Source organism: Aedes aegypti, chromosome 2 (genome assembly GCF_002204515.2).
Source record: "Aedes aegypti strain LVP_AGWG chromosome 2, AaegL5.0 Primary Assembly, whole genome shotgun sequence".
Lineage (NCBI taxonomy): Eukaryota > Metazoa > Arthropoda > Insecta > Diptera > Culicidae > Aedes > Aedes aegypti.
The window spans coordinates 186534938-186562809 of NC_035108.1; the positions used below are offsets into that span (position 1 = coordinate 186534938).

The following is a 27872-nucleotide window of genomic DNA, read 5'->3' on the forward strand; positions in this document are numbered from 1 at the left end:
AAAACGATTGGAATAGGATCCTAAAGCCTTGTCCCAATTTTAGTGCTAAACGCTTAAGTTTAGGACAAAAAACCATGTTTACTCAATTTTTTAATGTTCTCCGTTGGTTTAAGCCCGAAAACCATTCTTTTATGTTTCTTTAGATTTTGTCACACCCCTTGGCTTAAACTCAAATTTTTGGGTATATTTTGTTTTCCGTGTTCCTTCCGAAATGTCAAATAGGAATAACCCCAGTGTTAAAACTAAAAGCCCTGTGGTGTTTTTGACGACTAAGCGAACGTCAAACATGATCAAAAGTGTCAAGGTTCATCCATGGACCAAATTTTGAAATTTGAGTTTAAACATGATATAGTCCTTATTTCAGCGGGAAAAATTTCTAAAGGAGTTGCAGTAACATGCTCTTTCGTGTTATCAAATAAAAACAAGAATTCATTAAAAAATTTAGGACCCAATTGCTGAGGAAATTTTTGAATGAATTATCGATATAATTGCTGTAGCATTTTTGTTGTGAAACCTCAAATGCATTTTTAATAAATTCATCGATATTTTATTTGAGATATTACTCGAGAATGACTGGAAAGAACTTAAACCCCTCTATCAGCAGCTTCATTTTTTACCGCAAAAAAAATCAAATCACGATAATTTTTTTGTTTCTCAATATGTTTGCACCATTTTTGTCACAAGTCGTCAAACATCTATTCTAGCTTACGAAACCGTTTCAATATTAATCTTTGGTGATCTGGTTTTGAAGACATTCTGATGTTCCTTGGAGGGCCGACATTCTCCATATAAAATGTCTTTGGCGGCCATTTTGTGTTACGTCAATTTATGTAAAAATAAAATATGGACTATACAATGCCTGGTAATAAGGAACAACTATAAAAAAATCATACAAACCGGTTAAGTATTCTTGGGGATACCTGGAAATTACGATATGATGTTTTATGGAGTTTTCAAGATCTTTATTTGGCCGACGTGGTACCAGAAACATAAATGATCATTACTAAAAGACGGCTGCACTGAATTGCTTGATTTTTTCACTAAATTTTCTCATTAATGTATTGTTTCAAAGAGTGAATATCCGAATACGATGAAAATTTCGTGGCCTGAGATATTTATGTGGGTTATGGCTACGCGTCGGTCCTCCAAGGAATTTCGGAATATTTTCGGATCCAGAAGACCAATAATCATCATCGATTTTTTGAGAACTTGTGAAAAAATGGTGCAAAAATATTGAGAAACAAAAAAGTTATCACGATTTGATAATTTTTTTTCGGTAAAAAATGAAGTTGCTAGTAGAGGGATTAAAAGTAAAGGGCAAAATTCTTGAAAAATCTTGAATTTATAGAATAAATCTTAGAGGATTTTCTTTCAAGAACTGTATTCGTATAAAAGTCCCATGTTTTAGGTGCAGGTCGTTAGGCCGAAAGGGTCGTTAGGTCGAAAGCGTCGTTAGGCCGAAAGCGTCGTTAGACCGAAATAACATTTGATCATTTACTGTTATTTCATATGGCTAACACATTAATCAGAGTTTTTTTTCCTTTTTTTTCAAAGGATGTTCTTTCTAGTTATTATTTCACTACAGATTTGTGGGCTTCTAGGTAACGCAAATTATCCTAATCGAAAACAAGTAATCCATTCGACCTGAAAAATCATTCGGCGGCTTCTAGGTAATGCAAATTATCCTGACCTATCCCTGTTAGTTATTTGTTCGATATTACAGTTCATTAGAACTATCTGTCATTTTCGGCCTAGTGACCCTTTTGCCCTAACGACCCTGTCAGCTTACCATTCGCATAAAAGTTTACGTAATAACTCGTTTACTCATACGAATTACATCAATCCCGCAAAACACGGTGCATGAAATCGTCGGACTGATGAGTTTCCTCGCATAAAATGCTATTTTCTGAGTTCATTTGTACATTTTGTTTCGTCTCAGCTTCGTAGCAGCGGTCAAATCAACATTTGTTATCATAAGTTGAGTCGCATACTATAACAGACTAGTTCGGTAGAAAATTTATAAACTCGCATTTTAGGCCATTTTGCGGCATCTTATATGTGAAATTTTGCACATGTAAGCCTCGCAAAACGTAAAAGATGATTTGGTTATACGAACATTTTGGTTGTCTGGGTAACAGCATTCGGCCTAGAACACTAGAAAAAATACTGGATAAATTGGTGGATAAATCTACAGAGCAAATCATAAAATGATAGCTTGGAAAATGTTAATGGTGATAACTTTTTCTCAAGGGAAAAACTTTTCTTTTTGTAGTCCTATACTTCGAAATCGTTCATAAAGATGTTCGCCAACAATGGGGAGAGTATACTGACTACAGTACGAATACTAGTGTTAGTAAATTATGTAATCAGTCGGACACCGTCCCGTAGATGGGCAACATCGAGCCCGAAACCGGTCGACTAAAAAAATAATTTTAACTCCTTCTTAACGTTATAAGAACAATAAGTTTGTGTCCTGTATCACGTCGCATCTTATGAGTGGTGTCGAGGTTCTTACGTTAGCACAACCCCCAAGAAATTGAATTTCAGGATGAATTCCTGGATGAGTTTGTAAGAAATCTTTAATGGAATTTCTGCAGGGATTTCTGGAGAAATCTCTGAAAATATTCCGAAACAAATCTCTGGAGCAATCACTACACGTAATTCCTGAAGGTTTTCATCGAGAAATCTGATAAGAAATACATGCCGAGTAATCGCATGAGAGTCTTTGAGCTACTATAGAATTTTTCACTAGGATTCAATGCAAGGAGAAAGAGGACAATAGTGACTTAAGAGATTATTTTGGCTTAAAAAGAGATTTAAGAGAGAAAATAAAGACTTGCATTAAGAAAGAGACCTGCCTTATCTGGCAAAAAGAAAACAGATCGATAACATCCTGAAACATACCAGGAATCGGGTATATACCCTCATTCTTGTTCAAGACGGATCCAACTTTCGATTTGATTTTGCTGGCGTAAACGGGAATGCAAAACGGTTTTCGATCGAAAGAGCATTCTAACGTAAACGAGAATATTGGTGATATACATTATCAACCTCTGATAGGTCATTCATAGTTATACTTTTCCCAAATGTGTTGTTACGTGGCTAGGCTAGGAATCTTTATTAATATTGGTAAAAACGTACTTTTTTTAAACTGTTGGTCGACGGGGCAATCTGTCAACGTTTTTTCGCAGAGTTCTTGTTACACTGTTGGCACTTTCTTGTAGGTATGCGGAATTTCTTTCGAAAAGAAATGCTCTGCAAGGTTATCTCCCTCTGTTAATTTAATGGTTGTTTATTGATTCACTATTTCATACTCAAATAAAAACTGCCCGTTTGTAGCACATACAGAAGAAGCCTTCATGAGAATACCATTATTTAACTATTTATATGTACTTCCGTCTCTCTCTGATGTCCATCTTACATAGAATCAATCATAATATTACACACCTCCAGGATCGGGTTTTCGCTGCGGTTTCCTATTGTTTCATATTCATTTTCTTCCCTCTCTGGGCTTCTGTTTTATCAGTACTACATGAACGCACGGTTGTTGTCTCAGTACAGTCGGTTTACAAGTCTTGTTTCAAAACGCGAAAAAATATGTACCTTAATAACCCTAGGATCGTTCGGCTCGAACAGCAATAGGTTTCTTTACACATAACTTAAGATTTAAAAACACAGTAATTTTCCATTTCATTGCTCATATGTCAACGTTACACAAAGGTCATTCTTTCCGTTATATATTTTGTGGCTTGTTCTGTTTGCATTTTGTTACATTCGTGGGGGTTGTTTCCAACGATTAATTGCTACTGGCTGTAGTAGTGCTGCTAATACATGTAATTAATATAATTAATCATCAATTAATGTATAGGCTTGCAAATAGAAAACAAATTATTCGGAAAAAAAAATAAACTAATCAATCGAGGATCGGGATTTTCTTTGCTCACAGTTGCAGCGCTAGTTTTAGAAGAGTAAAATTAGTCAATTTTTACATTGGAATAAATCTTCCGCACGAATATGTTCGTTCCGATGTAGCCGACCGTGCCGCAGATGATTCCCAGCGCACCGGAGAACAGCGCCATATAGCCGAAGTAGAACGCCGTCTGGAAAAGGCCGTACATTCTGGAAGGTGCGAAAATAAACGGAATAAATTATATTAGATGTGAGTAAACTGTTTTCGATTATTGAACTGGTAGCAAGTAGGGTGCCGGTGCCATTAGTGGACTACCTAAGCTATAAAAAATCATAACAAAATAACGAAATGCCCTAACAGAGATCTTTTGGCGTCAACAGAAAGATTTCAACCTCTACTATATGGGAAAAATATAAAAAGAGTGTTAAAACTATTTTTTAACATAAAATCGCTTGAGCCACTATTGGTACACGTGTTCCAGTAGTTGCGCTAGTGCTCCAGTAGTAGACGTTCGGGAATGATACAAGGAATTTTAAATAAAATGGTAAATTTTTACATAGGTTTAACATTTTTCCCTCGGAACAGCAATTAATATCTTTCGAATGAAGCATATAGATCATCTCTAGGGCTTTTCTTCATTTTTATACATCCATTTTAAAAACTGTTTCCAACCGTTGATCCACTACTGGAACACGACGGCTACTATTGGTGCAAGGGAGCCAATTTTTTACGTAAACTTAATTATTTATATGACTTTTTGATAAGATAAAAAGCTGAAATTTGACAAATCGACTAAACTAGAGGCGGTCTATCCACCAAAAATAGTCGTTTTTATCGAAAAATGTACGTTTTATTCCATAGTCCAATCTACTGGTACATTACAACCATTGGTACCGGCACCCTAATTGTTCGAAAAACAGGAGCTTTGTATCACATGATTGAAAAAAAAATCAAATATGAACTAAAAAGAGACCAATATAGAATAAAAACAATCCAAACAAGCTGCAATTTATGCATATAAACGGTGTTCATAAAGCAAGAATTACTGTATATGTACAATTAAAATTGATTTAAAGTGGGAAAGTTCCCCACTAGTCATATTGAAGTTATAGCTATAACATTAACTCGACATTTATGGGGCTCTTTTCCACTTTAAATCAACTTCAATATACTTATATACTTTAAATCCAAAATAATTCTGCACATACAGTAATGTTAGCATTATATACACCGTTTATATGGATAAATTGCAGCTTGAGCAGCATGGTTACTTGGGAACAGAGATACTCCAAACTCCATAAATTTCTTCAGAAATCAATGCAGATATCCAAAGTTTCCTTCATGAACTATTCCTTTTAGGAACTCATTTACTGATTCTTTCATGTTTTTTTCTTAGGAATTCCTTCAACATGTGTGTTAATAATAATAATAATAGAACGCGCCCGCAAGGAGAAGATGGCACACGCCCCAACGCACAGAAACCCGTATGGATGCGACGCCTTGAGAGCCGAATCGCAACACTGCGATCAAAGGTTGGTCGATTAACACAGTACAAGCAGGGGAATCGATCAATGAGGCTGGTTCGTCATGTTGCTGAAATTGTTAGGCCCGCAGAGCTCCGAGATCTCAGAGAAGTCGACATTACTGAGATCCTCGACACCCATGTACAGCGGTTGAGTGCTCTTGCGAAACAATTGCGACGTTATGGAGAATGTTCGAAGCGGAAGGAACAAAACCGGATGTTCAACATAAACGAGAGGGAGTTCTACAACCGCATCCGAAATGACAAGGTCGACTTTAGCGAGGGACTTCCAGAGATTGGCGACGTTACACAATTTTGGGCCAATTTATGGGAGAACCCCACCGAACATAACGGCGATGGGATGTGGTTAGCAGAAGAAGAGAGACAATGTGATGGAATTGGAGACATGACCGCGGTCGTGGTAACCGCTCAGGATATACGTGAAGCTACCCAGTATACCAGGAATTGGGCTGCACCAGGACCTGATTTTGTGCACAATTTTTGGTATAAAAAACTCACAACGATCCATGGGCGGATGGCGGAATGCTTCAATACGGTACTAGGAGACCCCACACAGCTACCGGAATTCATCACCAGGGGTGTCACATTTCTTCTGCCAAAGGACCAACACACAGCTGACCCAGCGAAGTACAGACCAATAACGTGCCTTTCAAGTCTGTATAAAGTGCTATCGTCGGTAATAGCGAGGAGGGTGCAAGCCCATTGCGACGCCAACAACGTGATGACCGAGGAACAGAAAGGGTGTCGCAGAAACACGCAAGGCTGCAAAGATCAGGTCATCGTAGATGCAGTCATTGTAGGGCAAGCTACCCAAAAGCAAAGGAACCTGAGTATGGCGTACATCGACTACAAAAAGGCATACGACTCAGTACCGCACTCGTACCTTCTCAAGGTACTGCAGTTGTATAAGGTAGACGGGAACGTCATCAGGCTGATGCAACACGCGATGGGGATGTGGAGCACATCCCTACACATTACCGACGGTACAGCTGTGTTACGGTCCAGGACTCTCAGCATCAGGAGGGGGATTTTTCAAGGCGATACCTTTAGTCCGCTGTGGTTTTGCCTGGCCATGAACCCCCTCAGCAAAGCACTCAACCAATGCAACTATGGCTACCAACTGAAAAGTGGGGAAAGGAGCACAAGAGTTACCCACACCTTCTATATGGACGACCTGAAGCTATTTGCGGAATCAGTGCAGAGGCTGCATCAGCTGTTGCAGCTAGTTACGACATTCAGTAACGACATCCGGATGGAGTTTGGTATTGACAAATGCAGGTCAATTCATCTACGTCGGGGTCAAGTTATGGATGCCAGCTGTTTCCGCGTCAACGAGCAGGAGGAGATTCGGAATATGGTTGAAGGCGAAACGTATAAATACCTTGGATTCCTGCAACTTAGAGGTATTCGCCACACGATGATCAAGAAGGAGCTGCAGGAAAAGTTTTTGTCACGTGTCAACTGTATTCTAAAGAGCTTTCTGTCTGCCGGCAACAAGGTGATCAACACGTTTGCTGTGCCCCTGTTGACGTATAGTTTCGGGGTGGTAAAGTGGACCAAGACTGACTTGGAGGCGATAGAACGAGCAGTACGAGTGGCGTTCACCAAGCACCGAATGCGCCACCCAAAATCGTCCATTGAGAGAGTCACCCTGCCACGTGCAGCAGGAGGAAGAGGCGTCACCGATATCCAGGCACTATGTGTCTCCCAGATCCAGCAGCTGCGGGCATATTTCGTAGAAAGCCAGAACCGCCACGAAATTTACCGCACTGTATGCGAAGCTGACCACGGCTTCAGCGCCCTGCATCTGGCGCAGGAGGATTACAAGCTGAACTGCGACATCAAAACCGTCGATGAGATGACCGCAATGTGGAAGCAGAAGGAGTTGCATGGAACGCACCCCCATCAACTGGAGCTCGAGCACATCGATAAGGTAGCGTCAAACACGTGGCTGGTGCGGGGTGACCTCTTCTCAGAAACAGAAGGTTTCATGGTAGCCATCCAGGACCGGGTAATTGCGACGAAGAACTATCTGCACTACATATTGCACGAAGACGTGGAAGACCGCTGTAGGAAGTGCAATTCAGTAGGGGAGACTATCGAGCATGTCGTTGCCGGGTGTTCAGTACTAGCTGGATCAGCCTACCTCGATCGTCACAACGAAGTTGCCAAGATTGTGCATTAACAGCTTTCCCTTAAGCACAACTTGGTGGATCGATTTGTGCCCTACTACAAGTACCTGCCTGACCCGGTTCTGGAAAATAGTTGCATAAAGCTGTACTGGGATCGCGAGATCATAACGGACGTCCTCATCCGTGCCAACCGCCCCGACATTGTAGTCTACGACAAAAGGATGAAACGAGTTACACTCATCGACATCGCTGTACTGCTGGACCACAATGTCCAATCAACATTCTCTAACAAGATAGCGAAGTACCACGACTTGGCGGAGGAGTTGAAGCAGATGTGGCACCTAGAGGACGTCCGTATAGTCCCGGTAGTCCTCTCAGCGACCGGAATTGTCCCGAAATCTCTCCTAAGGTCCCTATACGAGCTGGAATTGAAGAAGGACCTACACAGCATCCAAAAAGCGGTGATTCTTGGAACCTGCAGCATAGTTAGACGGTTCCTGAACCACCACAACTGAGAAGCTCATCCAGCAGACTCATTAGGATAAGTTAAAACGACCAATGAGATCTACAGAGCCTAATCTTCTTTGGCATACAGATTGCCCGGGGTAGGTGAAAGTTTCTAGCATTTTTTGCTGAGAAGTGCCAAAACTCTATAATAATAATAATAATAATAATAATACCTTGAAGAACTCCACCATGAATTTTTGTTTCTAAAGATACCTTCAGAGTTTACTCCAGAAATTCAAGGAATCTTCAAGAATCTATCCAATGATTCTTTCTAAGATTTCGCTGAGAGCTGGCCGTTAGGCCGAATTGCGTTAAGCCGAAGGTAAAACAGATAACCTTGACCAAACACCTAGCAATACATTTAGTTTAAGATTCATTTCACGTTGTTTGGGATTTTCTATATAAATGGGACTGTTATACGAATATGGGTAGCACAGCTCTGATTAGATTGGGGAGATAGCATGATAAAACCAATCTAAACAAGCTGGGGACAGTATTGCTATTGGATGTTTTGGGATTGTATATCACGCCTGTAAAATAGAACACCTAGGGTAAGTGTTCCCTTAGTTGTGGATGTTCCTATAATTGCGGTAGTGCCGTTTTCACTGATTTTATTACATTAGCCACCGAACCAACACTACCAATCGACGTCTTGGCTTGTTGATAGACGGAATAGTTGAAAAGAGCGTTCAAATTGCTTTAAAACTGATGAAATATCACTAAAATTGCTAAAACTGTTCTTGCTTGTACCAATAGTTGCGGTAAGGTGTTCCTATAGTGGAGGATCCCATAAGAAAACCACGGATACCGCAACTATAGGAACACAAATTAAAAATGTACCGCAACTAAAGGAACAGTGTACCAATAGAATAGAAATATTAGTAGTAGAACGCTAGTGGCGTTGTTACCACAAAACTGATTTCAATTATTTTTACCTTCAGTTATGAGTTTTCGCTGTTTTTCAAATGCCAATGATTTGTTTTGGTCTTTAAAATTGATTTGACACTTTGAGGCCCGGTACTCAGGCTGTCAGCGCGTGGCAAACTAGATGTTGGTAACACGAACAGTAGCAACATTAGCATTCTTAGGTTAATGCTTCTACTACCAATAGTGGAGGTATTATTTTTCACTGACATGCCCTGGATTACTGCGATGAAATCATTTTTCTCATTAAGTCAATGGTCGTTACTTCCCGTTACAACATTAACATGTACATTAATTGCGCTTCTTGAATTTAGGCGGTTAAATGAACTTTAGTAGTGCTTAATACCTCCACTATTGGTACATCTACCCTACCCCCAACAGCGAATAAGTGAGAGAAATGAGTTGCATCATTGCTCTCTGTCTTTGGGGCTCTCGTTTGCTGCTGTTATTTATCAAGCTTGTTATAACTTGCGAAACGTTGCTGACCATGGACCGATACAGATATGATATGTTTCTTCGCTCGCTTGAATCTTGCATCGAAATCTAATGAGAACGAATTCTGCGATGTTGTCTAGGGCGAAATAAATCGCTGAAGTTTTTCTTTATTTTTGAATAATGTCTGTAGCTAGTACTGTTTGATCCTTTGATCGCGTCGCTAGCTCCTGCGGGGGAGGACAACAAACAGCTATTTGTTGTACAATGCGGTTATCAAATTATATCGCGAATTTGATTAGCTGTGAATATATTATGGATCAGATCAGATCAGATCAGATCCTTATCTTATCCTACTAACCCAATTCCTTTCCATGACAACTGTTGAGATGCAGAGGTATACTCGGTCTCAAGTAACAATAGTTGTCTAACAAACATTCCTTCCCTTCCCGAGGACCGTGAAGACGTAGCCAACACCATTATTACTTTGAGCTCTCGATATACGCACATTGAGAATGGTAAGCGAATCTCAAGACCCATTCATTAAATCTCTGTGCAACTTCGATTGCTCTTGTCAATCACGGAGTAGCAACTACGAATTGTACGATTATCTATGCTCATGCTCATGCTCATTTTTGAATTATTTCTGTAGCATTTCTTGGTAGAAATCCTAAATGATCTTTTTAAAATCCTTGGCAAAGTGTATAATAGCAAGAGCCTGCTGGAATGAAAACCTTCTACAGGGGTCAAGGCGCTACAGGGGTGGTTTCCTTATACCACAATAGATCAAATTCATGGTCGCAGTGGTTTAAATCCCAACACCAAAAAAAGGGGTCAAGGAAAATTCCTAGATGAATTTTTTGAGACATCCGGAACAATTTCTACAAAAAATCCATGGAAGATGTCCTGCTATTTAAGAAATGAATGAACAATTTGAACAGTATCTGGAGGATTTTTCGACATTATCTCCGAAATACATTCTGGAGCGATTCCTGGGAGAATCTGTGAGAGCTCCATTGGATTTCGACGAACTTGACACAAACCGAATCATATTAATACTATGCAACAGATACTATATAGAATATGATTAAATCGCACTCATCAGATTATTCAAATAGTGAGCTAATTGTTTCCTAAAATAAAAAATCATTGATAAAAAAAGAATTATTATATTTAATTGATTTCGGAAAATGTAGCGCATTCATAGCATAATTTGTTCAAAAACCTTTTTTCTTTGGGAAATGTTTGATCAAAGTCGTGGGAAACAAAGGCTTTTGCATCCCTTGAAGAAAAATCAGTGATGGTAGAGTTGCGTTAGAATCTCTGGAACATCTAGGATTGTAAATTAACAATGTTGGCAAGGATTCTTCCACAATTTCTTGCAGACCTTTTTGATTACTCAAGATAATTTTCATTCGATTCTCATAAAACTCTTAAAAAAAAAACTTTAATCTAAGGCCGCAAATAAAGGCTATTAAATATTAACCGTAAATTTCCAGGGCCTCCAACTGCCAAGAGTGGTGGCTCACGGTAATGGGACCGCTACCATAGGAAAGTGAGAAAGAAAATTTCTTCCGACCCGTCATTGGAACGGAAAGCCTTCCACAATTCCGTTTCATTCCGTTACCAATAATAATGGCCAGCGGCTAGTAACCTTCGCTGCTACTAGAGTGATGGCAATCAGCAGTACCTACTTCGCACGAAAGAATATCCGCAATCACACCTGGCGACACCCGAGTGGCGATGCCTGCTCCCAAATAGACCACGTGCTGGCGACATTTCTCAGATGTCATGGATGTCAGGACCTTCCGAGGCCCTAATATCGACTTGAATCATTATCTCGTTGTAGCTAACATTCAGGCGCGGTTATCTAGCGTCACGAGTTCCAGAACAAACAGAACACTGCGCTTCAATATACAACACATGTCGACTGATGGGGTAGCTGCACAGTACCGCCAGCAACTAGACGAGCAGTTGGGAAGAATCAACGTTGCTGAAGCTGTCGACAGTCTGTGGAACCCTATCCACGAAGCTGTGAAAACGACGCGGGAAGTGGTTGGCACTGGTCAACGACGAAGACGTGAAGCCGTATGCTTGTGGCCGGTACCCGACAGAACAGAGAGCGGTACAGGACAGCGAGAGCCGAAGAAAAGCGAATCCACCGCAGAAGGAAAAGGCAGCACGAAGAAAGTGTGGTAGCTGAAGCTCAAGAAAGCATGAACCGGAATGATATGCGGAGATTCTATGCAACGGTCAATGGTGCGCGGCACAATACCGTACCAGTGCCCGAATTTGCTGACTGATAAAACGGCGCGCGGTGGCTGCCAGGTGGAAGAAGCACTTTCAGCAATTGTTGAACGATGAAAATGGAAATGTAGCGAGAGCCAGTATGAACATTGATGATGACGATCAAGCTGTGGACCCACCGACCATGGGAGAGGTTAAAAAGGCTATCTGCAAGCTGAAGAACTGTAAGGCTGCTGGGAAGAACGAGATCCCGGTCGAGCTTCTCAAGCACAGAAGTGAGCAGCTTAATCAGCCGATCCAACGAGTACTTCTGAAGGTAGGGGAGGACGAAGAATTGCCCTCCGGCTGGTTGGATGGCCTCATACGCCCAATCTACAAGAAAGGACACAGACTGGAGTGTGCCAATTACAGAGGAATTATCCTACTAAATTCGGCGTACAAAATTCTGTCGCGCATCCTGTTTGAAAGACTGAAACCACTCGAGGAGTCCTTCGTCGGCGAATACCAAGCTGGCTTTTAGGAGGGCCGTTCGACAACGGACCAGATGTTTAGCTTGCAAATGATCCTAGATAAATTCCAATGCGGCGTACGACTCAGTAAAAAGAAATGAGCTTTGGCAGATAATGTCTGCACATGGTTTTCCGGCGAAACTAATTAGGCTGATACGTGCTACGCTGGATAGTTTGAAATCAAGTTTTCGGATCGCAGACGAGGTGTCAAATTTACTGTTCAATATTGCACTCGAGGGTGCTATTAGGAGATCTGGCGTGCAGAAAAATTGCACTATTATGACAAGGTCGCACATGCTCCTTGGCTTTGCGGACGATATAGACCTAACTGGAATCGATCGCAGGTCAGTGGAAGAGGCTTTGTGCCTCTGAAGAGCAGGACAGCGAGGATAGGCCTGACCATTAATTCTATCAAAACAAAGATCACGGTTGCAGGTAGAGATAGCGTTAGATATGGTGGTGTAGGTGCTGAGGTAGTGTTTGATGAGAATGTGTTTAAAGTTGTTGAAGAATTTGTTTACCTTGGAACACTTGCGACATGTGACGACGACGTTTCCCGCGAAGTGAAAAGACGTGTTGCGGCTGCGAATAGGCCCTTTTACGGTCTACGTAACCAGCTTAGGTCCCGCAGTTTGCGAATGGAAACAAAATTCGCTCTGTATAAAACATTGATTCTTCCGGTGGCTCTCTACGGGCACGAAGCGTGGACGTTGAAAGAGTCACACCGGAAAGCTCTCGGTGTTTTCGAGCGTAAAGCGCTGCGGACAGTACTCGGTGGGAAACTCGAAAATGGGGTGTGGCGAAGACGCATGAATCACGAGTTGTATCAAGTGTACAAAGATGCGATTATTATCAATCGTATAAAATACGGCAGACTGCGAAGAAAGAATTGCGAAAATAATATTCGGCAGGGAACCAGGTAGAGGTCGGCGGCTTCGGGGAAGACCACGAATACGCTGGCTGTACGCAGTGGAAGAGGACCTGGCGATTCTAATCGTTCGGGGTAATTGGAGAAGTTTCGACCAAGACCGACGAAGAAGGAGCTCTACAATATACCCGGCAATGGTGTGACGCTACGCTGTAGCCATCGAGGTATCAAGGTAGGTAACCTAAATTTTAAGCAAAATAATAAATCATTTTGATTTCCGAGCTAAGAAAAAAAAATTTAATACACAAAATTCCAAAAGGTGCCTCGTTTAAAAGCGGGGTTGGATATTAGAGGGTTAACGCAAAACATTAGCACAGTGGTTCCCTACTTTTTCGGAGCTGCGGCCTTCTTTGAAATTCTAAAACCATCATGCGGACCCCTAAGAATCGATGCCCTTGGACTTTTTTTTAAAAAAGTGCCAAAGATTTCAAAATGAATCAACGGGTTTTTGGCATTTTCTAGAGAAGAGCACTTACAATCCAGCTAGGCGTCTACAATCTAGATATACGAGTGTCTCCATAAAGCAACACACATGTTATAATTGAGCATTATCAACATATACATGACCCAATCTGGTCATATATCAGATGATAATGCTCAATTATATCATGTGTGTTGCTTGGGCTGATGAATTCTAAAAAAGATCTTGCAAAAATCCAACAATTTATTCTGCAGATCAGGTACTTGGGAAGATTCTATCGATAATACGCCATAAATTTGTCAAATTGGAGGATACCAAACTTCGTTAAAGAATTCTCCCAAGAACGATCATTCCAAATTTTCAAAAGATTTGATAAATTGTGGAAAGAAATCCTTAAAATCACGCCAGAAACTCTCTGAAACCTCTAACAGACATTCCTTGAACAATTTTCGCAGAAAACTATCAAGGATCTCTACAAAAAATATTAAATATTAAAAGCAGATATTTTGAGCCGAAAGTATGTCAGGCATTTCATTTAGATAACCCCAAAACAAGCTGAGCTATGAAAAATCATGGACGAGAACAGCTTTCCCGGGAAGCTCACGAGACTGATGAGAGCGACGATGCAAAATTGTGTGAAGGTTTCACACTCCAGTTCGTTTATGACTTTCATGCCTGTTCAATAATGCACTAGAAGGTGTCAAGAGAGCCGGGGTACGATTTTTACGAGATCCAGTCAGCTTGTTTGCTTCGCGGTTGATATGGACAATGTCGAACAAATATTTAAAAAGGTGACTGATCTGTACACCCGCCTGAAACGCGAGGCAGCAAAAGTTGGACTGGTCGTGAATGCGACCAAGGCAATGTACATGCTAGCTGATGGGGCCGAGCGCGGCAGGGCTCGCCTAGGTAGCAGTGTTATGATAGACGGGGATACGTTCGAGGAGGTCGACGATTTCGTCTACCTTGGGTCCTTGCTGACGTCTGACAATAACGTTAGCCGTGAAATACGGAGGCGCATCATCAGTGGAAGTCGGGCCTATCATGGCCTCCACAAGACGCTGCGGTCAAAAAATGTTCACACCCGCACCAAATGTACCATGTACAAAACGCTCTAAGGGCCGGTAGTCTTCAACGGGCATGAAACGTTGACGATGCTCGAGGAGGACTTGCAAGCACTTGGGGTATTCGAACGTCGGGTGCTTAGGACGATCTTTGGATGTGTGCAGGAAACACTGCGGAACACGTTTTTGTCTCCAACATCAAAATACCCCTATTTACTTAATTAAAGGTTGCTGAATCCATTGCCGTTCACAGAAATATCATAGCACGTCTAGTTTTTGAGATATTGGTTGCTGAAAATGCAAAAATTGACTATTTCAGCCAACTTGCATGCAAGTTTGCCAGCTTGTAAGGCAATTTATTTACTTAATTTGCCACAGAATTCAAACTTTATGTGTATAACAATACTTATCATCAGAGTTCATAATATTTTTGAAGCGGAAAAGTTATTTTTATGGTTTAGAAAAGTATTGTATTTTGCCATAAAAGAGAAACGAAGAATTTTGTATGGAAACATGTTGAAAAAGATCGGTTTAATCTAAATTTAATCATGAAATTTCAACCAAAATATATCTAAAACGATTAAACTTTGTCCTCTTTTGCATGCTTGGTGGATAAGATCACAAAAAGTTTGATAAAATATACTTCAAATCATGCTTCAAATTTTAGGTAAACATCAATAAAACCAATGTTTTATACAATTTTGGCGACCTGTAGCTAAAAATTGTGACGTGCTGGGAAATTTCTAAGAACGGCATCAGATTCAGCAACCCCAAATCTACTAGAGACACATGATTTGATCCTTGAGACACGCAAAATGTCATTTTTGTTGCGCTGTGAAATCGGTGTGTGGCGGCGAAGGATGAACCACGAGCTCGCCCAACTCTACGGTGAACCCAGTATCCAGAAGGTGGCAAAAGCTGGAAAGATACGATGGGCAGGACATGTTGCAAGAATGCCGAACAGCAACCCTGCAGAGATGGTGTTCGCTTCGAATCCGGTTGGTACAAGAAGGCGCGGAGCGCTGCGAGCACGGTGGGTGGATCAAGTGCGCATCGATTTGGCGAGCGTGGGGCAGACCCGAGGATGGAGAGATGCGGCCGCGAACCGAGTATTGTGGCGTGAAATTGTTGATTCAGTGTTATCTGTTTAGATGTTAACTAAATAAATGAATGAACCCCAGGAACAATTTTAGTTTCATCCTCAAGCTGCACAAAAATAGTTTAGCAGCGTAGGTGAGATAAAATTAGAACGAAATTTTTCTATCATGGCTTCGCGGACCCCCTGAGAAGTCGTCGGACCACCGAATGGGATAGCATCAAAAGAGACTTTTAATACTTACATCAAAATAGTTTCCAAGGCTCTAAAAGGGACTTGCTACCAGGCTTGTGAATGATCAAACAAAATCAACAAAATATTATGCTAAGGGAAGGTAAAACCAGAGATTATTGAAACTCTGCTCAAAAAACAACTTACTTTGTTTTGAAGAAGAAATAATAGAACGAATAGATGTAGACGTAGATCGACGTCGAGGCCGCGGACATGAAGCTGGTCCACTGCCATCGGTAGTCTTCAGCGTTGAGCAAAAAGTATGTGCATACAATTGTCACGCACACGGTCACGATGATCAGAATCAGGAACACCAGCAGCATGAAACCGTAAACGTAGTAGATCTTATACGCCCAGAACGAGGTAAAGATGAAGTACCTGAAACAACGGAGATAATGAGCAATTAAGTTACGATGCATTAGTTCTATCATGGCTAAGCCTAAACATACATCTCAATGAAGATTGACCCGAAAGGTAGAACACCTCCTAACAGAATGATCACCAGCGGTTCCATGAACCATTTCTTTTCCGGAATCGGTCGTGGAACGGCGTTCACCCGACACGGGAAGTCTGGCTGACCGTCCAGATTGCGACCAACGATTGTCCCTATCAGCGTCAGCGGCAGAATCACGAAGATGCAAATGCAAGTGACTGCAACCTACAAAATAATTGCGTGATAATTGGCGATAAGAGTATTCTCTCGATTTAAATTACCATAGTTCCAAACGGAATCGCCCTCGATGCGTGGTAGTAGATGGCAATGAAGTTGATAAAGAATGCTGTTCCGCACACAAGAGCCGGAACAATGAAAGCAGACAGAAGCATCTGTTTGATCCATTGCTTTCCGCCCATGCGAGCATACAGTGAACCTCCGAAGTAGCCATTGATGGGCGAAGTTGCAGCGTACACGAAGATCGTCGTCGATAGCATTGATCCACGTCTGAAATAATTATTGGAAGGTTAATTAGAAAAGTAATACACTTTAGGAAGCATAACTTACTCTGTATACAGCTCCCCTAGAATAGCGAAACTAATGACACACAGAACCACGGAAGTCAGTTGGTATCCAGCGCCAATCATTGCCGAGAATAGCATAGCGTTCGATGCCGGTCGGAATACGTCTCCGTGGATTTGTTTCCATCCATATTCATCGCCGAGATCTCGTTCCTGGAAAAAGCGAGAGACAAGCATAACAGATAACGGTAGATTTTGCGCTGTGGATTGAGTTCATTGTTTGTATTTAGGTTGTTAGATGCTGATCATTTTATTTTTGAACTTAAGCATGAGCATGATTGACCGCTCGCTTTTGCTACTTCGAAATTAGCTGCACCCTCAGTGTTCAACTATTGAAGTTCTCATTTTTTGTACTGAGCAATACCGACGCCGGCTAAGTCCGAGTGCAGGTCAATTTGGGATGGGGAGGAAATGTTGACATGTCACTCGCTTCACGGAAGCCGTTAAGTCCTCTGTACTTCCTCGAGAAAATATTAGGATTTTGGAAAATGGGAAAGGGTATGATTATAAGACTCGTCATAATAAATTTCATTAATATACGACACGCTTCATTATGAGGGCTCTAGAGATCATCGAGAAATAACGCATCAAGCAATAACGATGTCTCAAACGTAAAAATAATCTAACCATCTATAAAAAACATGACTGAGCTCACAATATGTTGTCACCTTTGATGACGAACAATTCAAAGATTTATCATGCCAATCATGCAACATCAATCCAAAATGTCATCTATCACTTTCTAAAGAAAAAGTCGACAAGTGTCGAACCATTCAAAGATCTTTATTATTTTAAAGAACAATAAACAAAAATGAGGCATGTTGCATTTAAACAATTATGCTAAACTTAAATAAAGGTTTATTCCGATAGTAACCTTCCATTTACTGTTTGTAGAACAAATTTATAAACGTAATATCTGCTTCTCCGTCTCGATAATAATGTGAACTATATCTCTAGTGTATTCAACTCATATGAAACAAAAGCATGAAACGAGCTCACCAGTTATTCCATCGTCGACTGTCCAACAAGAAGCTGCTCACCGAGGCGCAGAAATGAAATGCCTTTATAATCAAATAGCACTTCAATTCGCCCTGCGTGCTAATATAGGGCTATTATAGTGCTAAACACGCTTTATTTATTTATTTATTTATTTATTTATTTATTTAGGTTTACATCAACAGACTATGTATAGTCCCAATGATATTAAAAATAAAAACAAAAATACATATTATATAACAAAACAAACATGACAAAACATTGAATATAAAAAAGTCAAGATCGTAAAACATTTCAAACTTAAAATATGTCTTCAGTCCCTCCGGCCAGCGAAAAAAGTAGAAAATTACACGATTAAAAACACGTTGCAGACCATGAACAGCATTGCTCAATCCATAATTGGTGCGACGAAATGGAAGCCTCATCATCGAACTATTCCGCAGTGGACGAGGTTGCACGTTCAGATGCATTTGTTGCAGGATAGCTTCGCAATCGATTCTTCCGTTTAGAGTATCGACGACGGTTAAAGCTCTACAAACGTCTCTTCGAATTCGCAAAGGTTGCAAGTCGATCAGTTGGCAGCGGCTCTCGTAACTCGGATGGCGTAAAGGGTCTCTCCAAGGTAGCCTCCGAAGTGCAAAACGAAGAAATCTCCGTTGAACTGATTCGATTCCCTCGCATCCGTTGTTGTAGTTCGGACTCCAGACCGCAGACCCATATTCCAATGTTGCTCGAACGAGGGAACAGTATAACGCTTTCAGGCAATAGATGTCGGTAAAGTTCTTTGCAGTTCTAAAGACGAAGCCAAGCGTTCTTGATGCTTTATCGACAATATAAGCGATATGATGGGAGAATGTCAGTTGCGAATCCAACAGAACACCCAAATCCTTAACGCACTGCACTCGTTCGATTGGCGTATCAAAAATGCTATACTCGAAGATTATCTGGGCCCGAACATTCATACTCTCAGTGATGTACAACGTAAGGCATAGCAGGTTGATAGTAGTAGAACGACCGATAGTGAATCCATGTTGATCAGCACTCAAATACTGGGTGATATGAATAATAACGTTGAACTTTACTACATGTAGCATCTACTCAAAAACAAAATCCACAAAGTTCACTACACTTTTGGTATGAATAAAAAACTTTTCGAACATGTACACTGAAACAAGCGTTGCAGTAATGAGAACCATGAACGTGTTTTTAAATTTACTATTCCAACCACAATTGAGCTATCATGAACGCTTTTCATTTGCGTTTTGTTCCCTCTTAATCCAACCGCGTCGATAGCCGAGCGGCTAGCGTTCGCGCTTGACAATCGCCAGATCCTCGATCCGATTCTGGTCTGCTGCAAGTTTTTAACCATGATATAGTAATTTTTACTATACAAATGGTGCCATGGTAAAATTGAATGCACAAAATATTCTAAATAAATGCGAATTTAGTCTGCACAAATCAAGTGGCGTTGTGTATTTAATTTAACCCTCTGATATAGTATTTTCAACCGCAACGCTGTTCTCAGTGTAGTACTTACTACTTTCGAACATGAGCATCAGTGACTGAAGCTGCACGTTAAGAAATTTCCATTCAGAGTGCAGAGTGATTCTGCACGTAAAGAACAATCTATTCAGAGTGACGCTCAAAATTAATACAATCATGCATATGAAAGAAACGCATGGACTCTAATCGATTACGCGACAATTTGCACAAAATCATGAAGATGCTGTAATTTGACAAGATTTGTAGTGTAATTTTGCGATTAGTCTGGTATTCTCTTTATGTCTATGATTTTATGATGATGGTACATCAAAGAATTTTCTGAGTGGTTTTCGGTCTTCGCCAACGCTAGTGATTGATGATTTTTTTTTAATTCTATAAAATATAAAATATCTATGAAGAGATCTTGAGGCTACAGCTATCAAATTAGGAACCACATATTTTCTAGCACCAGTATTGAGATTCTGGTGAAATTGCGGTAGAATTTTGATACTCCCCGTGTGTTTTCTTAACAGCATGTTGAATTCCGGAAGTTCTAAGTGTTTCTGTGATATTCTCGTTATTTTGGTGGGGTTTCTGATAGTATCCTTGGAATTTCTAGAACTTAGAATGTAGAGATTTTTATGGGAATTGTAGTGATTCCATTGGTAGTCGTTAGAATTCAATAAGGATCTCTCCTAAAACACCAGGGTTCCCTTTGAAATTATTAAAATTCTTATCGATTTCATAAAAAATCCCATTCAAATCTATAAAATATTTAATCCCATATCAAATCTATAAATTCTAAGAGATTAATATCCGGAATCCCATTCCCACCCCAATTTCAGAGTTTTTACCAGATTTCTAATATTTCCGCAATATTCCTAGAATTATATTTAAACTTCCAAAATTATCATAAAAAAATCCGACATCCCTATCGGAATCCTAAAGTTCCTACAGGAATTCCAGAATTCCAAAGGAAATCTGAGAATCTGAGATGTCAGAAATTACACGTAAAATTCAGAATTACATTATAAATATCTGAATTACTACCGACATCCTAAAATTCCTAGAAAATAACATAATTATCGTAATGCCATAATTCACACGGTTATTACATATTGCTACTGCCGGTAATCTTACCGGAATCTCAGAATTGGCGGGGCGAATGTTTTCGTAACCTCAGAATTCCTAAGCAAAACTCAAAATACCTTCCGAAATATCAAAACTCATATCGTTTTCCCATGATTTTTAATCAAAAGTAAATTATTCCATTCAATTCCGCAATCTCGAAGCATGTGTAGCAACCTCTGAAGCTAACTACCAGTAGCTTTGTAGTAAATGCTACTCTTATTCATAGCAATGCGTTGTTTGTAGTATGTTCGAAAGGTGTAGAAAGTAAAATGACACAAACATGTTCCACTCGTGTTCCACATATAGCGTTTACTACCGAGAATGTAGTAAACTCAACTTTACTACATTTTATTCATACGGCCCACTGTCTGCAGTGTGCGCTTAGCGAATCCATGATCACCAGCTCGAACAGCTTAGCTACAGCATTCAACGATGTAATCCCACGATAGTTGTTAACGTCTCGCTTGCTTCCTTTCTTATACACGGGAAACATTTCGGCTGTTTTCCAACAAGTCGGAAATGTACCGCTGGTTAGCGAAAGCTGAAATACCTTGAGAAGCGGTTCCAACAAGCTGCCGATCATTCTTTTCACAAAAGCAGCTGGAACACCGTCTGGCCCCGGCTTGAACGAAGTTTTGAGCTGTGATGCCGCTTTCGAGATCGTTTCTTGAGTAAGGTGTATGCTGCTAAGCGTTTGATTAGCCAAAGGCACATTGTTGGCCGCGGAATTGATGGAATCGACGGAAAATTGTTCGTTTACAAACACACTTGCAAACTTGTTTGAGAATAGATTGCAGATTTCCTCTAGGTTAGACCCAGTAGTGCCGTTGAATGTCATGGATGATGGCAAACCAACTTCCTTCCGCTGTTCGTTCACATAATTCCAGAAGGATTTGGGATGCAATTTTAGTCGGCGTTGTATTTTACTCTGATGACGATGAAAACAGAAACGACTTAAACGCTTGTATTCATAGTTGAGTCTAACGTAGTAGCATTTCGATGACCATGTGCGAAATTTGGTAAACCGTCTGAGCGCTGCTTTCTTCTTCCTCTTCAGCAAAAGAAGATCGTTGGTCATCCACGGAACACGTGAATCGGTCCGAATGACTTTTTTAGGAACGTGCCTTTCAATGACATATGCCAGGACGTGAGAGAAGGTTAGTGCTGCATTATTGACATCCGTTATATCTAGAATGCAATCCCAATCTGTCTCGGACAACAATTCAGCTATACTATGGAAATCAGCTTTGCGAAAGTCATATGCAACAACCAATGGACTTGAGATGAAATCACGAACAACATTGGTTTCGATGGCGACTACTAGCGGCGGATGATGAGAAACAACCTTGACCAAAGGTGCAGGGGCCGTCGATATGAAAGGAGCAGTATCACGACCACTCACGAAACAGAGATCCAGGTAGCGGCCATTTTCGTTGATCACGTGGTTGATCTGAGCCAGAGTATCACGAGTCCGGTCCGGAGGGATGTATACCACGCATAGATAGAGTTTGCGGTCGCTAAGCTGAATAGCCACCCAAACTTGTTCCACAGAAATCCAGGAATCGTTTTCGATTAGACTTGCTTTAAGCCGGGTATGGACTCCCACAAGCACGCCACCTCCAACCGTTTTGCAGCTGTTATTCGTATTTCTATCGCAGCGGAATACCTCGAATCCTTCTCCAAAAATGTAGCTCGAAACTGTTCGAGAATCAAGCCACGTTTCGGTCAAGACTATGACATCATAGCCGTGGTCCAAAAAAGGCTAAATGATAGTCGTCTATCAGACCGTTCATTCCTCCAACATTTTGATAGTAAATTATGACGTCGGATGTAGTTTGTTGAGCAGCGGCAGCACTGGAAATGGGATTACTATCAGGTGCGGAAGCATTGGATTGCGGATGGTACTTGCCGACATTCGGACTTCGGAAGACCCCGTCACCCACCCCAAGCACAGGACCGGGACGGCTGCAGGTCGCTGGCTGGAGAGGCTCGACTGTGTTGGGAGGATCAGGGGCTTCCTTAGTGCCGACGGTGATTTTGCGTCCCGGTGATGAAGTATCTCCATTAGAGGAAAGCAGTTGAACGGAACGGTGAAGCGACTGTTGCGTGAAAGAAGTAACTCCATTCCATGGAAAAGAGCGTTCAGGTTGGCTGGAAACCGAAAAGCTATCAGGCGATGCAGAATTCTTTATTTGATCATACTTGACGATATTAGGAGTTCGGAAGACCCCGTTTCCCACACCAAGCACAGGACCGGGACGACTGCAGGTCGCTGGCAGGAATGGCTCGACTGTTTTGGGAGGATCAGGGGTTTCCTCAGAGATTTCGGCAAGTGTGCGTCCCGGTGATGAAATGGAGAAAGGTGGCGTTGGAGTTGAACGATGTGGAACGCAATGACTGCAAACAAAAATGCTTTTAGGCGGCGTAACCGTTGTTAGCTGAATATACTTGCCGGTTGCTGGGATCTGGAAGACCCCGTCTCCTTTCCCAAACACAGGACCGGGACGACTGCAGGCCGCTGGCAGGAAATGCTCGACTGTGTTGGGAGGATATGGGGCTTCCTCGAGGCTGGCGGTAATTGTGCGTCCCGGGGATGAACTGGTTGGAAACGTTGCGACTCGAAACAAAGGTGATGTATTTGAAGGCTGACTGGAAACCAAAATGCTTTCAGGCGATGCAAAATTCATTTTATGTTTGTACTTGCCATTACTGGGAGTTTGGAAGACCCCTTCTCCAGACTCACACGCAGGACCGGACGGCTGATGGTCGCTGGCAGGAGGGGCTCGACTGCTGTGAGTAGGATAGGGGCTTCCTCAGGGCAGGTGGCAAGATTGCGTTCCGGTGACAGAAAATTAGAGATGTATCGAGACTGGCCTAGAGATGATCGAGTGTCAGTAATCTCTCTCCCGGCTAGCACATTGGTTCTACTCCTGTCGTAGGAGTTGAGTACTGCGAAGGTCCAGGTGCAGGAGAAATTGTCACTGTCGGCGTGTTCAGGCGGGGAAACCACATGTTTTTTGAGTTTCCGCTTTCGAATTCTCGAAACAGAATACCTTTTGGCCAAGTTTCTGCGCTAAGAGCGGTTTCACGTAGTTTCGGATCCATACCAATTTTGAAGGAGATGAAGCTCATTCGGCTTATGTCGGTGTCCTTTTTTATCAATGGAACAACTTTAACCGAGTCTTCACACTGTACACAATCTTTGACTAGCTTTTCGATTGCCTCAGGTTTGACACTTGGGTGAATGCGAGAGAGGTACAGCCAAAACAACTCAGCAGGTTCTGGAACAGTAAGCACCTCAGTAGTGATGTTATTATCGGTGGTCACTTTGGTGCCGCCAACAAGTGGTTTATTGGGAAGCAAGCTTTCATCACGGCGTCGTTTCAAAGGTGGTTGGCGGGGAGTAAGTCCAGATTTTGAGTGAGTTGGAGTTGACAATGCGATTCCTTTCGACAGTTGAGCAATCTGCTATCCTTGCTTCGCTATTTCTCTTTTCAACTCAGCGTGAGCAATTTCTTGCTTTACGGTTATCAGCTCAAGCGCGTTGCCAAACGACGACACAGTTGATTTGAAACGGGCACATTTCATAAGCTTCACACACTCGTTGCAAATCCAAAGCAAATTCGGACACGATTGAATAATGTTCACAAACGGCTTGTTAAGCTTCGTAGGTGAACATCTAAGATGAATCATTCTGTCACAGAACGCCATACACGAGATAAATTCTTCTTCTTCTTTTACTGGCTTAGCGCATTGATCGCAGGCAGAAGTCATGATTGACTAATTTTCCGAACCTCAGAAAAACAATCGGTGGAGATGCTTCTGTACGAATATGGATTTGAGTCACTGTAGCAATAGTACGGTTGTCGAAAAAGTGCACAGAGAGGACAGTCAACGACAACAACGACCAACGGCACTGATGAATAGATATCAACAGAGTTTTTTCTCAATTTCTTCCGCTATCTACACTCGCTCTTCTAATTCACTTGTTGCACTGCTGTAATCGATGCAGATTAACACAAAAATCCGTATTTTAGGTGATTTAACACAGATGAAAAACGCGATTCAATCGGAGCAAAACAGAAGCAATACGACGCGAGTGTTAGAGCAACGCAAGACTATATTATATTAGCCGTATAATGGCCCTATAAGGCTAAAAAGGTAAATTTCCATGCTAGAGGTTACTTGAGTAAAACTCTCACTCATGCGATACGAAAACCTAATCCGCCTTCTTGAGCTTTACAAAGTGCACTGCCAAGTCAAATGCGAAAACATAAGTACAACACTTTTGGATAAACTCATCAGCTATCATTTTGTCAAGACCGTTTGTATATCGAATAAAAGCTATCTCGATGGTCCCTTCGATATCGAGATGTGGAGAAGCGACTGTAGTTCAATAATTTAGTTGGCATATACTGTATTTATGGAAACTATTTAGCTCAAAATATATACAATCTGCGGCAAATTGAAGTGAATTTGAAAATCATCCAGGAAATAATCCTTAATAATAAAAGCCATATTTTTTTTATCTTGCACATTTTTTTGCCTAAGCGTTTGGAGAAATCCATCAGTGATCAACAAAAATTTAAAATTAGTTTTTTGTTCAAATTTAAAGAAATCCTTATGAAAATCTATCATCGTCAAAGCAATACAATGATAGATTTTCTTGAACATTGCTTCAACTTTGAGCAAAAATAACTGGATTTGAAAATGTGACAAACGGTGATGATTATTTTCCTTAAATGAAACACACAAAATCGTTTACTGACCCAAAAACCCACTCACATGGTCTTGTGGTTTTTATATAGAATCATTTTAACAAATGAAAATAGTTTCAGACAGCTTCATTTGAAAGTCGTTGGTGTTAGCAGAGGATACCTATCAGTACCAAAAACATTGTACTTTCACATGAAAAATACTAAATAGTGAATAGCTGCCATCCTTGTGAAAGATAGAGTTGGCAAATACTAGCCATATCCCTATACTAGATGTGTTCAAACTTTGAACTTCAAGGTAACAGGGATGCAACCCAACTTATATTGTGGAACCAAAAGCAATTATTAACTTACCATATCATCGGCTTCTTCGTCCTTGCTGTATCTGGCATAATCCTTCCTCAGAGTGCGCATCAGAATCATCGATACCAATCCGACCAGGAAGATAACCATCATGAAACTGTTGAAAATGCTGAACCAGTGGATTCGATGCTGGAAGAAGTTCGGATCCAGATACTTGTCGAAACGGTCCTCGAACTTGACGTTACTGGGCTTCCAGTTGACCTCGTAGGTGAATTTTATCCGGGCGCCCACTTTTAGCAGTTCCTTCTTCTCCGGCGTCAAGGTCACATCTACAATCTGCTTGCCATTGTAGCTGATGTCGAACTTTTTATGCGTATAGATGTAGTACTTCTTGTCTTCCTCCTTGCCTACCACTCCCCAGATGGGCAAGTCGTCGATGTACATTTGGTACCAGTATTGGTTCATAACGGCGTATACAAACGCTTTGTGCTTCTTTTCAGTCAGTTCCACCATACAGATTTCGGTTGGAGCAATGTCATCTGTAATTGCAAGAGATGTTATTATTTTATTTTTAGGAACTCCAGAAATAAAAAAAATCGATAGGAAAGAAAGTTGAATAACAAATAAAATTATAATATAATAAACTAATGTGGGACGATTTGGAGAGGAAGAGTAACTAACCAGAAATTTGCGAAGCATATCTGGAACAAGATTAACTAATTATTTAACTAATAACAAATTCGTTCCACAGCTCAGTTTACAAAACACTACACTAAATCCTTCCTTTCCAATATCTTTAGGCAAAAAAATTCACTAGATACTGCTATATGTATGACTGATTCATGTTCATATGGTCTTTCATCATTAATATGTGTTGTGGATGTCTAGGGTAGAAGCATTGCCTACTTCTTAAACTCCTATACTCCGGTGTATAATGGAAGATGTAAGTTTTCAAACTTATGCTGAAGACATGGCCCCTGACCCTCTTGAACATCAATTCAATAAAATAAAAGAATAGCCAATATGATAAAATATTTAGAAAGCCTTCGACTGCCCCAGGTATTTTTAAGCGTAGGACATATCCTACCCACTTCTCGCAATACCGCTTATAATAATCCTAAAAACTATTCTAATCTCCACTCACCTTTGAAATCAATCTCGTACCCGCTGAACTCCAGTTCCACTCCCTGCAGGGCTTCGCTCATCGTTTCATGGTAATGGCTAATGGTTTGTTTGGTTCCCACGCAGAACGGCAACGAGAAGTAAGCGTAGGTCTCCTGCCGGTTGTGATACGGTCCCACAGTATTCATCCATAGGACAACCTCTTCGTGATCCTCATACTGCGCATCGATGGATGGGAAGATTATTAGTCATCACGAATCGAACCCAGCATCATCAGTAATCTTACCATGTGAGTGTGCTCATCGCCTTGCACCAGCGACACCAGACTGGCCAGAAGCGGCAGCAGCCCCAGGGAAACGATGACCAGTGGGGATTTCATGTTTTGTTGTTCGATGTTTCGGGGGGAGGAACACCTCTTACCGCTTTACCTAAAATAAAATCCAAAACAGCCGGATTATGACCGAATGCCGCCACTAGCACATGACTTCTTCCGCAGGTTTGAGTCACGAGAATCGCGTTCGGAACGTTTGAACCGCCCGGACGTTCCGTTTTCTGGCCGAAAATGCGATTTAATTTTCCCGTTCCTGAGAATGCAAGGAGCGAAAAACACGTAGACAAAACCGGAATGCAATTTTTCCCTTGATTTTTTCTCTTTTTTCTGTTTTACGTGACAGCAATTTTTGACGTTTTCTTTTGTGCTGGTACCATATCAGAGGCGTCCGGTAGAGGAGGGACAAAACTAAACGTAATTGTATTCGAGCAGTTTCTGTTCCTACACTGAAACTAATGTTAAAGTAAGTACAATGGCAGCATGGTTCTTAAAATTATTATATATTTAGAATTATGTTAAAATTTAAAGTATTTTTATTTACATTTACTGCAATATTGTTCAAATTACTATGCCAGCGATGGATAAATTTTACTATTATTAGGAGTCAAAAGAACTACTGTTCTGCATTGAAGATAAATACAAGATCGTTAACTTTGAATGAGCTATGTTACCATTTTTACCATAAGGGGTCATGCACAAATTACGTCACGCTCCAAGGGGGGGAGGGGGTCGAACCAAGCGTGACAAGCCTTACAAAATTTTCGGAGGACTCATACAAAAAGTGTGACAAATGGGGGGGGGAGGGGGTCGAAAAAGTTGAAATTTAGCGTGACA

The 27872-nt window shown here is 41.1% G+C and overlaps 1 protein-coding gene across 1 annotated transcript; it reads right to left on the bottom strand.

Moving 5' to 3' along the window:
• Nucleotides 1-3276: 3276 nt before the first annotated feature.
• LOC5575702 (transmembrane 9 superfamily member 3) lies at nucleotides 3277-27364 on the bottom strand. Its single transcript, XM_001662103.2, has 8 exons — nucleotides 26994-27364; nucleotides 26730-26925; nucleotides 25637-26124; nucleotides 16945-17111; nucleotides 16659-16884; nucleotides 16394-16602; nucleotides 16092-16322; nucleotides 3277-4119 (listed from the first exon to the last, which is right to left on the bottom strand). Exons 1-8 carry the CDS (start codon nucleotides 27084-27086, stop codon nucleotides 3975-3977), a joined length of 1755 nt encoding a protein of 584 aa, XP_001662153.1. The 5' UTR covers nucleotides 27087-27364; the 3' UTR covers nucleotides 3277-3974.
• Nucleotides 27365-27872: the final 508 nt, after the last annotated feature.

Excerpts from the sequence above, each read along its gene's own strand:
- LOC5575702 (XM_001662103.2), bottom strand. The coding sequence starts at position 27,086 with ATGAAATCCCCACTGGTCATCGTTTCCCTGGGGCTGCTGCCGCTTCTG. Across the intron at positions 17,112-25,636 it reads ACGAAGAAGCCGATGATATG|GAACGAGATCTCGGCGATGA; the intron begins GTAAGTTAATAA and ends CGCTTTTTCCAG. Across the intron at positions 4,120-16,091 it reads TATTTCTTCTTCAAAACAAA|AATGTACGGCCTTTTCCAGA; the intron begins GTAAGTTGTTTT and ends CGCACCTTCCAG.